Genomic DNA, 16,989 nt, shown 5'->3' on the forward strand with positions numbered 1-16,989 from the left:
CCTTGCACCCATCCTGGCTGTGGCATAACATAGAGCCAAACTATGTCCTCCCAAGCCCTCCTTCCTTAACCACATCCTGCCCCAAAGAGAAATCAAAGCTGCCTCATTCCTTCCCAAGTGAGGCCCCCTCTTTTCCCCAGGCCAGACCCCATGCAAAGGTCTATCTTTGTTCATTATCCTTCTGTCTCTCAGCTGCAATTTTCCATTTCTTCGCTTAAAAAAATTCTCCCTTGAAACTACCATTGTCTGTTCTGATCACTACTTTCTGAAATGGCTTAATACACTTTTCAGTTAGAATCATACATTCAACCACTTAACTCTTTTGTGGTATGTATGTTCTTGTCTTCTCAACAAAACCACAGACGCAGATGATGAATTATGTAAATTATCTTTCTTATGTATCACTCTCTTCAATGTTTGCAGAAGTGGCATAAAGTCACTCTCAGGATACAAGCATGGTTGTACATGTGTAAGATATGTGAAAAATGTGGTGACTTCTGCTGTATCAGAAACACTCCTGATATGGGTGAAAGGAAGTTGTAATATAAACACAAAGGATCCAGTCCAAAAAGCTTAAATGAAAGAAAGAGTATGAGTGTCTGCATGAAGTTTCACAAGGAGGGAAATTTGAGAACAAAGGAAAATGCTGAAGGCAGGAAGACCCTCCTTGCGTATTTTGAAAAAAAAACATTCAGAGGAGATGCAATCCACTGGAAAAAAAAAAAAAAATTTAGGTCACCAATCTGGTAGCATGAACTAGGAAACACCAAGGAAACATTTTTGAGGTTTTCGCTTATTTTTTAACATGCATTGGTGCACACAAATCATGAATTTGACAAAGCAAACTCACTAGTGTAACTGCAGGCACATGGAGAAGCGTTAACATTATCAGTCCCACATTATCAGAACCAAGTGCCCCTTCCATTCACTGTCTCCTCCCCAGTGATAACCACTATCTTGACTTCTGTGAAATATTATACACCCTAAATCATATTTTTGTTCTGGCTTTATGATCCCACCATTGTTATTTGTGGGCTACATGAAAGACTTGCAGAACAGCTCACCACCAAGCTAAAGGGCCATGTGCCCTACAAATCACCACTTTCCCATAACGCCTGTGGAGTTTATCTACAGTCCAACCACCTGAATTTATCATGAGAATAAGTATCTAGTGACTCTGTGAGAGGCCTATAGCATCTAGTGAACATCTGAATTGTTCATCCCACCCATTCATAAGCTGTCCTTTTTAAGGCCCAACACTACCAACTTTGCATTTTTCTTTCATTTGACCCTTGAAAAAGACCAAGTAATTGGGTAATATATGCACAACTGATTGGTTTCCCTTTGTTTTACCTGTCCATAATAATACTAAAGGCCCACCAACTCAGGAATGGATTAACAAGCTGTGGTATATGTACACCATGGAATACTATTCAGCCATTAAAAAAATGGAGCCTTTACATCCTTTGTATTAACCTGGATGGAAGTGGAACACATTATTCTTAATAAAGCATCACAAGAATGGAGAAGCATGAATCCTATGTACTCAATTTTGATATGAGGACAATTAAGGACACGGTGGGGGTGGGGGAAGGGGAGAGCAGAGAGAGAAAGAAGGAGGGAGGGGTGGGGAAAGGAAGAGCAGAGAGAGAGAAGGAGGGAGGGGCCTTGGTGTGTAGTAAAAAATTAAAAAAAAATTAAAAAATGAAAATAATACTACCAAGAAGAAGACTGAAGACTGCCCAAGGTTTGCAGACTAGAAGAGCTAGTAACTCATTAAACTTCCATGTACTATACCCTTATAAGGTCAAGGCTAATAATCAAAGACCGGGGGTAAGACACTCTGTCTTCAATAAGGCATTATTTCCCATGAGCAAATGGAAATGTGTTTACATTTCCACACAGTGCATTTCACAGCGGGAACCCAACTCAGTCAACACTTTAATGCTGACACCACCGATTAAGACACACTCTTAGACATACAAGAAAAAAAAACTTCACAGAACCAAGTCCAAAAATTGAACTGATTCATGGAGCTTATTCTTTACATTTTTCAAAAGCATAGCATTGTCAGATTGGTCCTCAAACTGTGGTCTGCGGGCCACATGAGGCAGTGTGATTGTATTTGTTCCCATTTGTTTTTTTACTTCAAAATAAGATATGTGCAGTGTGCGTAGGAATTTGTTCATAGTTTTTTTTTAAACTATAGTCCAGCCCTCCGACAAGTCTGAGGGACAGTGAATTGGCCCCCTGTTTAAAAAGTTTGAGGATGCCTGGATTAGAAGATAGTTTGTAACCATTAACTAAAACATAGAAAACACATAAAAGTACAGTAAATTAAACACCATTCTTATTTTACAAGCATGGAAGGTTGTTTCTATAAATAACCACCATTAAGAATTTGGCATTTTCCTTTGAACATAGCTACTATGTATTAAGTCTAGTAGTCAATGCAGCTAATATAATTGACATATAATTTCCTACCCAAAAGTTTTAGGTAAGTATTATATAAAACATTTTCCAATATCCTTAAATTATGAGCACACAAAACTTAAAGGTTTTGTAATATTTATCACATAAGTAAACAAACATATATTTATTTTAACCTAAAACATACGGATGCACATTTACCTGCCAAATGTTCAGTAATAATGTCTTTCTCTAATTAAATATCTATTGTCTTTCTCATGGAAAACCACTAACATATATATTGTGATTTTCAGGTTCTGTTTATTTATTGTGTAGTAAAAATTTAAGGTGCCAAACAATCCCAAGTGAAGATTTTTTATGGATATATAAATATATTCTATTCTCTCATAAATGAACTCACAACTTCTTCAACAAGCATTTTTTAATGACTTTATTTTTATGGAGTATATCCAATGTAATCAATATAGTTTTACCAGAAACTGGTAAAGATACAGCAAGGTATAGGGGCTGATGCCTAAAATCCAAACACTTAGGGAGGCCAAGGTGGGATGATCACTCGAGGCCAGAAATTTGACACCAGTCTGGACAACATAAGGAGACCCTATTTCTAAAAAAAGCAAAAATTAGCTGTAATGGTGGTGCACACCTGCAGTCCCCAGCTACTCAGGAGAGTGAGACACTGGAAGATCACTGGAGCCCAAGAATTTGAGACTTCACTGAGCTATGATCATGCCACTGCACTCCAGCCTATGTAGTAGAGAAAGACTCTCTCTAAAAAAAAATTTTATAGGCCTGTGCCTGTGGCTCAAAGGAGTAGGGCACTGGCCCCATATACTGGAGGTGGTGGGTTCAAACCCAGCCCTGGCCAAAAAAAAAACATTTATAGAAAAATACAGAAACCACAATTAATAACTAGGTTTGCATAATATTTAAATACATTACCTAATTATAGTAACAAGAACAACCAGCATAAACAGGGTTAAGAGCAAATACAACTAATATTTGATTAAAAAAAAAAAAAACCTTTCATTTGGTGAAGGCAAAAGTGCTACCAACTATAACTATTCAAGTGGGCATTTGTCAGCTTTCTGATACAGAAATGGTATTATACTGAAAAGCCAATTAAATAGAATTCAGTAGAGATACCATTGAACAAAAACATTTCTACATTACATTCTATTTCATTTTCTTTCTCCTGTTCTAGAGTCTCCAGATTTTTGCCACCATGCTGACAAAAGCTTTTGTCTAACAATAAATCTGTGTAAACAATCCCACTGCCCCCTTCTTTATGAGTATAGCTATCATTGGTAGATTGAGGGATTCATTCATGGTCTTATGAGATTTTACGAACACAGGTTTCCTAATATTACACAGTATTCCTATCCTTCAGCATGGCTATTCAAACAGTCATGAGATATTAGTATTTGACCCATTTCTCTTTTTCTTTTCATGAGTTTACGAAAGTTAACAACCCCAATTACCTTTCATAACCAACAGAGTATTTTTTTTCTCTTAACTAAAAGAACACCGGGCACACAAACATGTCAAGTAAGCAAGCAGCGATTAGATCTACTTTGTAGTATCACTGGAAAAAATATCAAGGTCTCACCAACATTTCTGGTGGACAATCAATAGTGGGTACCTCCCAGCCTCACTCCAAGATAGAATTCAGATGTCCTGCAGGGGACTCTGCAAATGATGCAGCTTCCATCTTTTCTTTGGGAAGGCTGTATTGCAGTACCTGAAGAACTGAACGGCTATCATTCCAAATGTTCCCTGACACATTTCCATTGATCAGTCTCAGAGTACTGTAGCTATTACAAACAAAAGTACATTTGTAACAAGAAGACAATTTTGACTGGATTTTAGGAAGCAAAGAAATAACGTTTGTAACTGTTCTCTGTCTTGTTTATATTGAATCGCCTACAAGTAGCAACAGAAGAAAACAGAGGTAAGAAGCACAAAGAATAGAAGTTTAGAAATGGGGAATTGTTGCTCAGCCAGGATAAAGATTCAGTGCTGCAGGCCAGGTGATTTCTAGAAATATTCCATAAAACCGTAGAATATGGTATTGCACACATTAAAATATGTTAAGAGAATAAATCTCATGTTGAATGTTCTATCTCAAAAAGAAATCACAGAAGAAATTTTTGGAGGTGATGGATATGTTTACTACCTTCATTGTGGTGACAGTATGAGGGGTACATGTCCAAACTCATCAAAATGTACACATTAGGGCGGCCCCTGTGGCTCAAAGGAGTAGGGTGCCGGCCCCGTATGTCAGAGTTGGTGGGTTCAAACCCAGCCCTGGGCCAAAAAAAAAAAAAAATGTACACGTTAAATATGTGCTGTTTTTTGCTAAAGTATCCCTCCCCCACCCAGGATGTCAAAATCCAAGGATGCTCAAGTCTCTTACATGACATGGGATTTGCACATAACCTAGGAACAGCCTCCTATATATGTATATATATACTTTATATTATCGCTAGAATAATGGTTGTTACACCGTACTGGTTTTTATTTGTATTATTTTATTGCTGTATTGTTATTTTTTGTTGTTGTTGTTACATATTTTTTTTTTCAGATCATAAAATCTAGGCTTTAAAATATTTCTGATCTAGGGTAGGTTGAATCCACGGGTGCAGAACCCTCAGACAGGGAGAGCCCAATGTATATCAATAATACCTCGATATTTTTTTTTTAAGAAGACATTTAGAGAAACACATTCTTTACCATTTGTTGAAGTAGGCTTAGTCTAAAAACCAGGCAAGATCTCAAAAAACACCACTTTGGATGGTGCCTGTGGCTTAAAGGAGTAGGGTGCTGGCTTTATATACTGGAAGATGGTGGGTTCAAACCGGGCCCTGGCCAAAAACTGGAAAAAAAGAAAAAAAAATCTCTAGAAGGCTCCACTTACCAGAGCAAAGGACGGGTATAGAGATGAGCCATTTATGGACTTTATAGTGGCAAATGCTGCTATCTATGTTTAAAGTGCTTCCAAGAGTCAATGTTCATAGATGGAGTGACACTGTGCTAAGGTAAATAAGATTACCTGCGAAACAATATTCTGATCTTAACTGTCCAAACAATGTAATTTCTGCATGCCCTGGGCAAATTATATAACCTCTCTAAGCCTAGCTCAATTACCTGTAGGACTAAGATAAGCAAACCAAGGCTGAGATTGGACTGCCTTTATGTCCTTATTCCATAAATAAATGAAGTAAGTGCAGTCCTCTGTGACCTGGCATACAGGGCCATGTCACACATGGTAGCTCTTTTATGTCTGTACAGAGTGTCCACAAAGTTCTTTGGTTATTTTAACTTGCTCACAAACTTTACGAACAGCCTATATAATCACCTAAATTCTCAAGCCCCTTCCAAAATTGAGATCCTCTATAATCCTTCAACATTAGTAACCGTAAAACTCAAGGAACAGTTAAGAATCTGATCTCCAAATGATGAGGAAGGTGTGGCTTTCTGTTTTAGTGAACTGCTAACAGTTCACTAAACTGGGAAATGACAGAAAAATCATACAGGGGGTCAGATGCAGTCACAGGGAGGGTGTTTTGGGAAATAAGCTGATAGGCTCAAGAATTCTTATCAAAAGGTTTAGCATAAAAATTCTACTCTTCTAATCCTGGTTGTAATGTATCAACGCTAAAGTAGTTGCATGGATTCAGATGATCTTTAAAAAGTAAAAAATACCCTTAGAACCCACATTGCATCTGTGATATACACTATCACTTCTACAAAAAAGGTGACAAAGAAAAAAAGTTTACCATTGGAAGCTGCTAAATTTCTGTTATTGAACTTGATTCTGAATTGAGTTTGCAGGTTTGTTTTAAGCTAACCTCTTTTTATGCCCAGGAATGGCAATCCATGAGCTATATATAATCACCAACTTGTCTTAAAAAATAAAAGTGTATAACAAAAAGTCATACTTTGAAATATAATTCAGGATGAAGTTTCCAACAAACATAGACTTGTAGCAAGATATTTCCAAAATCATAATATTAAAGTTACCCAAAGTGTATTCACAGACAGAATATCTAAAATAGCTCTGTGATGGATGCGATCAACCTATTAATCCCCAAGAACCAAATTCACAGCAACTGCTAAGAGTGGGAACAGAATGCAACCTGAATATAAGACCCAAGGACAATCAGACAGCGTAGGAACGGCACAAAAGGGACTTTGGGCACTTTTTTCTTTTATCGAGTATCTTCAGATTTCTGTAGACTTCAGATTCCCAGATCATTCAGCAATCTCCTTAATTTTCCCCCAAATTTTAGCCTCTTTCTTTGATAGGCTTAAAAAAAAATCCACCAAGCAAAGGGAGAGAAATGCTAACATCCAGTTTGTAACTAAACTTTCAAGGTGATCTGAGCTGCATTTGCACACCACATTTTACTGTGCATGCCAAGGTATCAGAGAGGAAAACAGGAGAAATCCAAGGACATATAAGGATGATAATCTCTCATTGTGATGAAAGATGCTTCAAGCTAGGTAGCAAACCAGCTCTGATATTTCAAGTGGATGAAATGACCTGATGTTCCTTTGGATGAAAATAACTAACTATCCTCTTCCCATTTCTCTTAACAGTAGTGTTTTGCAGCTTATGAACTCTTTTGAGAGTGAAAGAGTCAGGTTATTGTCATCACCCACATATACCAGGGGAGGAAGTAAACGTTCAGAGATAAAATTGGCTCTTTAACGTTGCACAGCTACTATATGAAAGTCCCTATATGAAACAGTCACAACTAACTCACATATTCAATGTCATAACCCACTACAGGAATCACTTTCTTACCCTAACTCCCTTAGCCAATTGGCTGTTACCAGACTGCCTGAGAGCAACAGACAGATGGAATCCTCTCCAGACCAAGGAAAGAAGTGGGACTCAAGGAAGCCTGCACGCCTCTACAGTCATCGCTTGAGCTGTGATTTTACCAACACTTAGTGGGAAGAACAGACATTTATGTTAGCTTTTCTGTGACTCATGTAATTTAGTTAAATATCATATAAGCCAATGATATGCAGCTCTCAATATGAAGGACAATTATAGTTTTTATTAAAATGTTTTGAAGAAACTCCAAGAGGTGAGGTTTTTTCTTTGGTTGTTTGTTTGTTTTTGGCTTGTTTGTTTTGTTTTGTTTTTGTTTGTTTATAAAAGGAAGAAACTGAATTACAGGAGCATGAAAACTGTCAAAGATTCCCAGGGCAAGGGTGTATTATAATATTTATAAGGGATCAGCATACAAAATTCCTTCACTCCAGCCTTTAAAGGAGAGGGAGGTAATTAGAAGTTGTGGCTTGGGGGTAGGGAGGTGGGGATGCTAAGCTTAAACCAGCAGACACGTACTCAGGAAAAAGCCATGGCATATTTCTTTTTTTTTTTTTTTTTTGTAGAGACAGAGTCTCACTTTATGGCCCTCAGCAGAGGGCCGTGGCCTCACACAGCTCACAGCAACCTCCGACTCCTGGGCTTAAGCGATTCTCTTGCCTCAGCCTCCCGAGTAGCTGAGACTACAGGCGCCGGCCACAACGCCCGGCTCGCCATGGCATATTTCAAGACATGGGAGAATAAATGTTGTGTTGTGTATTGGTTATACGTTGTAATTTTCTGCTTTTTAAACTATTACTTTTATAAACTTTTTACATCAAACAATAAACTAGCAGCACTGCAGTACCCCTAAATAGATGTTTAAGAAACAAATTAAACAACTAAAACATATATTATGAAAGCATAACTACCTGAATATACATAACAACTTGCGCTCAATTGTACAACTGTGTTGCAGAATCAGAAAATAAATGCTATCAAAATTAATGGCTTATTTAACTATGTGGGAAAACAAATGGCCATTAGTCTTCCCCCAGATTTTTGGAATCATTTTTAATTTATTTTACAGCATCAAGACATTTTAATAACTCAATTACCTAACAATTGAGTAGAAATTTTCCTTCTTAAATTTCTGTATCCACTCCATGCAGTCTAACTAACATGTCTTACAAAAAGGGTTAACTTTTAAAACAACTTCAAATGACATGGAGATAATTAAGAATATTGACTGCTTATACTACAGGCTAAGAAAGAGCTCTTAAAAAAAAAAAAATCAAAAGCCTATAAGAAGCCTTCAGTCAAAGCCATGATTCAACTATAAAATGCTGGGGAAAGTAGAAATATAAGAAGTCTTCAGTAAAAGAGGAGTGAAAATGGAAAGTCAAACTAAGTACATCTGATGATTTCCATTTATATCTGCATGAACAGGAAACATCTATTTAGGTATGTTTTGATCCTGATATTACAAGGCTTCAAACCAAGCCCATTCCCCCTGCCTGCCTTCACTGTGTATTTATTATACATGGTTCTGGATGGAACACTTCTCAGTGTAGGAAAGTAAAAATTCTAGCATCTCAAAATGTCTCAGTGATATTTGTCAAGGCAGCACCAGTTCTGTGTCTTACTCAACACACGAATCTGAAGATAAAAACAAATGAAAGAAAGAAACATAAATTTCAGTTCTATTCAGAAGCAATTCAAATGCATTTTAAAGACTTTGATTTATGGCTCTTCCCTTTCATATGTATTTCAGGGTCAACTTTCATGTTCCATTTCTGACATCACAGATAGAAGATTGAGATATGTCTGGCACTGGATAGGTTATGAGGAAAGAATTTCTACAAAAGCAAGTTGGTATCAGCTTTCTCCTCACTGTGGTACGAAGAGAGGAAAGGGCTGGAAAAGTTCTACATGAGAAGAGAGATGCTGTCTCTCTACACACTGGCTCTCCCAGGATGGCACTGATATTAAAATATCCAACACTTCTGTTGTGCCCCAGTCTGGATATAGAAAAACTGAGCAAAATCACCACTAACCAGCACTTTTTTTTTTTAATATTTTTCCCTTCTCACAAGCTTGTGGATCAAAGCTATGTGTTTTTTAAAAAAAGTCTATCAGGGAAATTGCACAAATAAAGAGATGGCTCAATTCACCTATCAAACTTTTAAAAGGGGCTGTCAATTAGCAATAACACCTCCAATCCCTTCTCTCAGTCATGAAGAATTGAGGAGGAATGCTTAAACCACGCTGTCTCAAGGCAGAGAGATCAAACTAGAAAGGGCCCTAAAAATAGCCTTTGCCAATCGAGACCCACTCCCCCCCACCTTTTTATTAGGACCATGAAGTGCAACCTAAGTGTCCAAAGAGCAAAACTGTACAGTATAATTGATTAAAGCAGAAAAGTCTTGTAATCTGTATTAAGGCCAAAGGAAATCAAAACATACTCGGGTTGTAGCATGTACTCATAAAAAAGCTCTCAATTGGATTTCGTAAGAAATATTGATCTTGAGCTCTCAATCTTCTCACTTTGGCTACCATGCCAAAAGTGAGATGCATGATTAGGGTCAGTACCTTCTGTGTTGGAATGTTTTGAGTCATGTAGACAGAACACAATGTATATAAATAACTTTATTTAAACAAATTATATTTGAGGGTGCTTATGTGGCAGAAAGCTACCAAAAGGACCCATTTTTAGGGGGTGAAGACCTTGAAAAGAATAGCAAAACAGTCGATTTGACCCATAGTTCTCTTAAAAGTTACAATAGGTCTAATTAGGTAAAGTTTTTAAATAGACTTGATTAAAACTGCCTCCCTACCATGGTTAAACATTAATGCTACATTTTACATTTATTTCTTCTCTAAATATGCTATTCAATATTTGTGATCTTATTCATTGAAATGAACTTTCCAAATAGAACTTCTAAAGTAACCCATCTGTCTGTAGTATTTGAATTTAGCTCTTTGTCTTTAATATTTGAATTTAGCCGGTGACTCTGGTCTACTACCTGTTAAACCGTGCTTTCGGCTTAGTAAAAAAATTCCAGTTCACTAACACAATTCACATTTGCACTGGTAACATGCTACATATGTATATCAAATCAGAGAACACAATTTAGTGCACTGTACAAAGAGAAGGCTGATGGCACACTGGTCAGATTCACTCTTCCTTTATTCTCTGCAGTGACTTCCCTTTGGCTTGAAATACTTGCAAAATAACCTACATTGTCAGACACTAAAATGCTTCAAAGATGTCTTTTTGGTGAAATGATTTCCTAGTGGCAATATATTTGAGATAGTTCTTTTTAAAGAATCTGAAATGCAGGCAAGTATCTGGCAAGCAGGAACCCAAGAATCCCAGTTAACACTGAAGAAACTTTTGGTTTAACTCATGGACTAAAGAGTAGAGGATGGGAACAGAACAGTTTCACTCCTTTTTCCTCCTGCTTTCCAAGTCCAATCTGTCTTTGTCTTTAATCCTACAAAAAATGAGACACAGTCTTCTGAAACTGGGCCTTCCCCACAGCTGTTAATTCAAAAAAATCCTATTATCCATGAGCAAGTGTGCTATTCTCTGTGAACCAGCTTCTTCCACCCTGCAGAGCTGGGCTGCCTTTATAGGCAGAAACCTTCTGACTGGTCTAAGATGAACACAAAGCCATTCTTTCTAAGAGCCTTGAGATGTTCAGTTCAAGAGCAAAGATCCTGACCATTAAAGAACTTGCAGGTTAGTCTTGAATAAACAGAGAATCAGCCTTAATCACGTTCAAATGTTCAAACATGATCCAAGACTTTCCTTAAAAGAAAAAGAAAAACTATGGAGGTAGGAGCTGAGAAAAGGGAATTTCTCTCCCAGAAACTTTAGTGACATAATCAAAACCAGTGAAAACATGAATGCCAGTGATGGAGGCCATTCTCAGCATACAGTAGCCACACTGATAATCTTGCAAGTGAAATCTTAATTTCCTTTTGTTAATCATCTTACATTTTTGGATGAAAAAAATAATTAAACCATTCTTTCCCTTTAAATTACTATATAATCTACCTATTTAAACTCACCTTATGGAAACTACCTAATCTACCTTTCATTAGAATCTCCCTTGTTGGTATATGCAAACCAGGTCAATTTCTGCCAGATCTGGCATATTTGTGGTATATGCCTTAATTCAACTTCTTGTCAATGGTTTCAAAATGAAAAAGAGCTGGATTTCAGATATATATAAAACACATACTGCTTATATGTCTCTGTGAACATTAATACCATTTACAGATTTTCCCCTTTTCCTTAGGGCTGAGAGTGCTGTCAATAGTCATTACTTATTAAACAGGCTGCCATTCCCTTCTACAGAATGTTAGAAAGAGAGCATGGAGGGGTAGAAATAATTACCTTGGGCTTTTCTTTAAAGACCTCCAGAATAGAGCAATGCAGGGAAATCAATTGAGAAAGAGAAAGAACATGAAATACCCACACCATGTGCCGGCACCCCCTTTTCTCTCTCTCTCTACACACACACACACACACACACACGCACACGCACACACACGGTTTGGAAGTATACCCACACTCCATTATTCATATCAACTGCATCAAAACAGGAGATCAAAATCTGATCTCCACCAAATATGCTCACACAGTCACTTGTGAAGCCTTTATTTTTCTACAACACTCAAGCTAAATGTGTTGAGAGTAGACTCTCAACACCTCCTGAGAAAACGGGCTCCCAAAAAGGACTGCTGAAGCCAAAGGAGAGAGAAGCAGCAAGTTACAGGCTCTCCTGCCATTGTGGTTTCGGTTAGATTCCTTCCTTCCTCTCTCCTGCCTGTCTCCCAATTTATTTTCTTCTAGCCTGTTTTTTCCAAAGCAGGGTAGGGGCTTTTTCCTGCCCCTCTCCTGAACTTACTTACAAATACACTAAATCCTTTTTCAGAAGTTTTAGGATTACATAATACCCAGGGTAAAAATCACAGACCAGGGATATGAAAATTACCAGATAACTGACTGTAAGCAGACCTGGTGTATATTCCTGTCAGCATCATTAACACTGAAGAGTTAATGATGAGCATTCTCCCTTTCCCCCATACGGTATGGCTCAAAACATCAATATAATATAAAGACAACATAACCAGACAGTTTTTGCGAAACAGCCTTGCAAACAACTTGACCCTGGTAGGCTGGGGTTTGTCCTAAATAACCTTCACAGGTTGCACAAACTGTTCCCATGTCCTGATCAGATCAGATAAAGAAGGTTCCCGAGATTTCCCTAGAATAAGAACAAGGTAGGGGGTGGGAGGCCAATTAGTCATCTAAAACATTTATAAAAATGTAGAGAAACACACACCTCCTATATAAATAAATAGAAAGCTATCACGCTCTGGGTAAACTGGCCAATATTGGCACTAACTGAGCCCACGTTGAAGGTGCTACATTCAAAGGATGACATGTTTCAAAGGGGTTGGTTCTTCTCACACCTGAGTGCAGGAAACTCTGTCCCAACCCCCCTGTATTTTTCAGGCACAGAGGGAGAGGAGATAAGGATCACACCCGACCTTTGGAAAAGAAACAAAAGCAAAGGCTTGGTAGAGCTGGAAAAACTCCTTCGTTAGGACCCTAGAGGTGGCAGCTCTGCAGGGCTCCCTTCACGTTTCCTGCTAGTTAACTCACTCTGGGCGGACACAGAATCAATTTCCACACCTTGGAATGGCCACGGACAGGCTGGGGGATGATCACTTGAGCCCTGCCGTGGATCGTGGATCGCCTTCTTTCACTGCCTCTCCCTATGCCTTCTAATTAACCCTTCTTGGTCCCCACTCCCGTAAGGGCTGCTAGAAGCGTCTTCAACTACATTCTACCAGTATCTCCACCGAATGGTTTCCCGCACATGGCAATAACTTCCCTTGGTGGTTTATCGTCGGTCAATTCGTATGTGCTTTCTTCCCTTCCTCGAGGCGGGCGGGGAAGGCCCTCCCTCCCTCCCTCCCCAGCCCTCCACTAGAACGGGATCCGGGAGCTCGCCAGCAGGTCTGCAGTAGGAGGCATCGCACTCGCCTTAACCCTTTGGAGGGGTTAGGCGATCTATTCTTATTCGGGACCCAACGAAGTAGAGCCCCAGGAGACTGATAGTGTCTCTCCCCTTCCTGCCACCCCCATCTTCCCTCCCAACACGACCAGAACTGACTGGCTCCTTTCCCCCCTCCAGCCAGTTTTAACTAGCTCTCACTCTGTGCCCCAAACCTGGGAAGGAGGAGGGGGCTTGCTAAAAGGCAGGCGGCGAGGAGAAAAGACAGCAATAGAGCAGAAAGGAAACTCAGTAGTAAATGATAGTTGAGATAGTGTTTACTTACGAAATCTGGGGCTGGTGCTAGTTTCTGGTGTGGTGGTGGTATAGGAGGAAGAAGAGGTGGAGGAGGAGGAGGAGGACGTGGCAGCATCCTGAAAGGGAGACAGGGTCCAGGAGGGGGTAGAATCATGAAGGTAGGAGGAGGTAGCGTATGCCGCAGTGGGCCAGGAGGGCATGGCCTGGGTACTGAGGGTTCCTGGCACCGGGGGCCGGGAGCCCGGCGTGCTGCTACTGAAGAAAGAGGCCGTGGTGGACAGGACCGTCGAGGGGGCCGCAGTGTTCCGTGCTGTGGTGGAGCGCGGACTGGCCCTGATGGGCACCCGGTGCCCGGGGAAGCGAGTGGGCGCTCGCGTGATGGTGGTCAGGCGGGTGCTAATCCGGTTGGGCGTCCTGGAGGAGGCGGCGCCGGCGGCGGAGGGGGTAGCGGGGGATGTGGTGGAAGTGGTCGCGGTCGTGGTCTCCATGGCCTTGGGGATAGAGCTGGGCTTGGAGAGGAAGAAGGGGTCCTGGCCCATCCCCTTGGAGTCCACCAGGTCGGTGGGCACGTACTCCTTGACGGAGCCCACCACGATCCATTTGAGGAGCATGAGGCTGAGCCCCAGGCCGATGAAGCCGATAAACAGTGGTACCACGCACAGCCACGTCTGCTGCCGGTTCCACACGATGCAGTCGCTACAGCGTAACTCCCGGGGGGGCTCGGCCGCCCCTTCGCCGCCGCCGTCCGGGCCCCCGCCCGCCGCTGCCGCCGCCGCAGCCGCCGCGGTGCCCTCCTCGGCCGAGGCGGCGGCTGCCGAAGCGGCACCAGGTGGCGAGGCAGCGGCCGCCCCTTCACTCATCCTAGGAGCCGGTCTTCACCTTCGCCCCCCCGAGGGCCGCGCCAGAGGCATGGGGCCGCGCGGGCCGGGCGCGGGCGCGGGCTCCGGCGGCGGCGGCGGCAGCGGGCTCGGGCGCAGGCAGCGGCCGCGGCGGCCGCATGCAAATCGGCTCCCTGCCCCCACGCCCCTCCCCCCGAGAGGCGGGCGGCGGGCGGGGAGGAGAGCGCGGGGGAGGGGACGCGGGCCGGGGAGGGGGCGGCGAGGAGCTCGGAAGAGGGGCGAGACGGGCCCCCTGCGCCGCCGGTCGGTCAGGGAGCGGCGGGGTGCGTCTGCAGCCCGCCGAGCGGCCTCCTGCGCGCCGGGGCCCCGCGCCCGCTGTCGCTACTGCCCGCCTCCTGCGTGCGCTCCAGCCACGCCGGCATCCTCGGGGCACCGCGCCCGGCCCGCTCCCTGGGGCGCCCGCCCGCGCCGCTACCCGTCCTCGCCTCGCCTTCAGAGGCCGAGCCGGCCGGCCGCGGGGTGCCAAGCGCCGCCGAGCCGCATTCCGACACAGAGGGCCGGCCTGGCAGCCGCTCGCCCGGCCCGGCGCGCTGCGTTCGTCGGCGGCTGCTCCGCGAGCCGGGGCGGTGAGGTGCACCTGTTCTTCAGCCGGCCCGCAGCCAACCCTCGGCCAGCACTCTCCGGGAGAGACCAATCCGAGCGCAGCGCGGAGGGCTAGCGGCCCGGCCCGGCTCGGCTCGCCTCGCTCCCGCCGCCCGCCGCTCCGCACAGCCGCCGCCGCCGCCCGAGAGTCAAACTCCAGCGAGCGGCGCTGCCGCGAGCCGGGGGCGCACCGGGCGCCCGCGGAGGGTGTGCGCCGACCCGCCTCCGAGGGAACCCGACAACCAGGCAGAGGACTCGAAAACAGCCCCAGCGCCCTGCGGGGTCGGGCGTGGGGAGCAGAAGCAGGAGACCGCGTCGGGGATCCCTGGCAACGCGGACCCCGGGCTGGAGGCGGCTCGGGGGGGACTCCGGCAGCCGGGCGGATGCGAGTGTGTGCGCCCAACTGCCGCGGCGGGCTGGGATTCGGGCAGAGTAGCGCCTCCCACCAACACCTAATGGTGGGTTTCTAAATGCGCACAAGATAAATAAATGATCGGAGCAACCCCCCGTTTGGGGGTGCTTGGCGAAAGAAGCTACCCACCGATTGTGATCCTGTCCCCTGTGCGGACCGGTGGGGTCAGAGCCTGACGCCACGAGGCAGGGGCGGGGGCGGGTGGGAGGGCGCCGCGGGAGGGGGAGCCACCTTGGCCTCCCGGTTCCTGAGAGATGCGGGTGAAGCTGGCGACCTTTGTGCAATTAGACCTGCCAGATATCTGGATGGTTTTTTATGAAAACTTAGCTTTTTTGAAAAAGTATTGCCTTTAAAGGCTGATGTTAGTATAGACACACACGTCACGAGGCAAATGCTTGTGAGAAGTGAAATGTAAAAAAAGCGATTTAGGTTTGGTATCCCGAATTCCGTTGCCGATTTCTTCCCTTGGTTAGGGAGGCACCTGTGTAAACTCTATTTCAGGTGCAATGTGGTACCTGCCTGGGAAATGAAGAGGAGAAAGAAAAAAGGGGTAAAGACCCAGCGTCAGCATGGTATGTGCTGATGGTGCAAAATCGAGTTTGCCAACTGTCGGTATATTTCCTTGTCTATAAGAGAAAAACCAAAGAGGAGGTGTGTTTTATTTACAAGCACCAAGTACAAGAGGTTGAGAATGGCAGCTTCCTGATACGCCTCTCCTGTAATGTCTGGTGCGGATGTTGCAGCCCACATTCTCTTGTCCTGTAATAGTCTCGACAAAGATGAAGTTTTCAAGGTATCCATTTTATTCTCAGGTGAAGAGCTCAGTGGTACAGCGAAGAGACTGCGGATAGCAGAGGATTCATTGAAACAGGAAGCCCCTGGGATTCAGTGCCTGCCAGAGTGCTTTGCACAGAGACGGTTAATAAATTATTTTTGATGGCGGTAATGCGGCTGTCACCTCTTTCAGCTATAACATTGAGACTTTCCCCATGGGAAAGCTTTTGATTTTTAGTTTGATAGAACATGCCCTAATCCAGTAGTGCTGAATTATGGTTTTCAAAAATTGCAAGTGGAAAAAAAAATAGCAAAAACTCTTGAATCTATAGTCCTTCGGTTTTCCAATGCAAAGTACAGTTCTGTTAAGTAAAAACTGACCCATTCTCTACCTTCTGTGAGTGCTAGCAATCTACTGCCTCGCCTTTCTTGTATAGCAAAAAAAAAAAAAAAAAAAAAAAAGAACGCTTTCCCATGGAACTCTTTGGAGTTATAGCAGGTGCTGCTTTTAGCTATTTGAAACAGAAAATTGCTTTTCCAGAACACTCTAGTTTATCCCCTTGCCCCTTCCTGTGGTCTCTCCCAACTTCCCTGCCTGCTGGAGTCAATCCAGTGTGTGAAGAGATGTTGTAACACTGCAGCTGGGCAAATACTCCCTTTCCTGAAACCACAGTCCGCCAGCATTCACACCATGTTCCCTGAGTGCTCCCTAATGCCTTATTCATCTACCTCTCCAAA

The 16,989-nt window shown here is 43.3% G+C and overlaps 2 protein-coding genes across 10 annotated transcripts in view; one reads left to right on the plus strand and one right to left on the minus strand.

Moving 5' to 3' along the window:
- The window catches only part of NRG3 (neuregulin 3), a 1,182,620-nt gene extending 1,168,025 nt beyond the window's left edge, over positions 1–14,595 (minus strand). For all 9 annotated transcript variants that reach the window (XM_053585933.1, XM_053585932.1, XM_053585937.1 and 6 more), the window contains exon 1: positions 13,613–14,595. In XM_053585933.1, coding sequence (XP_053441908.1) covers positions 13,613–14,444 — 832 coding nt within the window. In that variant the 5' untranslated portion in view covers positions 14,445–14,595. The remainder of the gene's footprint in view (positions 1–13,612) is intronic.
- Positions 14,582–16,419, plus strand: LOC128582235 (translation initiation factor IF-2-like). The gene is made up of 2 exons (XM_053585938.1): positions 14,582–15,523; positions 16,290–16,419. The coding sequence occupies exons 1-2, from the start codon at positions 14,582–14,584 to the stop codon at positions 16,326–16,328; spliced, it is 981 nt and encodes a 326-aa protein (XP_053441913.1). The 3' UTR covers positions 16,329–16,419.
- Positions 16,420–16,989: the final 570 nt, after the last annotated feature.

Source organism: Nycticebus coucang, chromosome 3, assembly GCF_027406575.1.
Source record: "Nycticebus coucang isolate mNycCou1 chromosome 3, mNycCou1.pri, whole genome shotgun sequence".
Classification (NCBI taxonomy): Eukaryota; Metazoa; Chordata; class Mammalia; order Primates; family Lorisidae; genus Nycticebus; species Nycticebus coucang.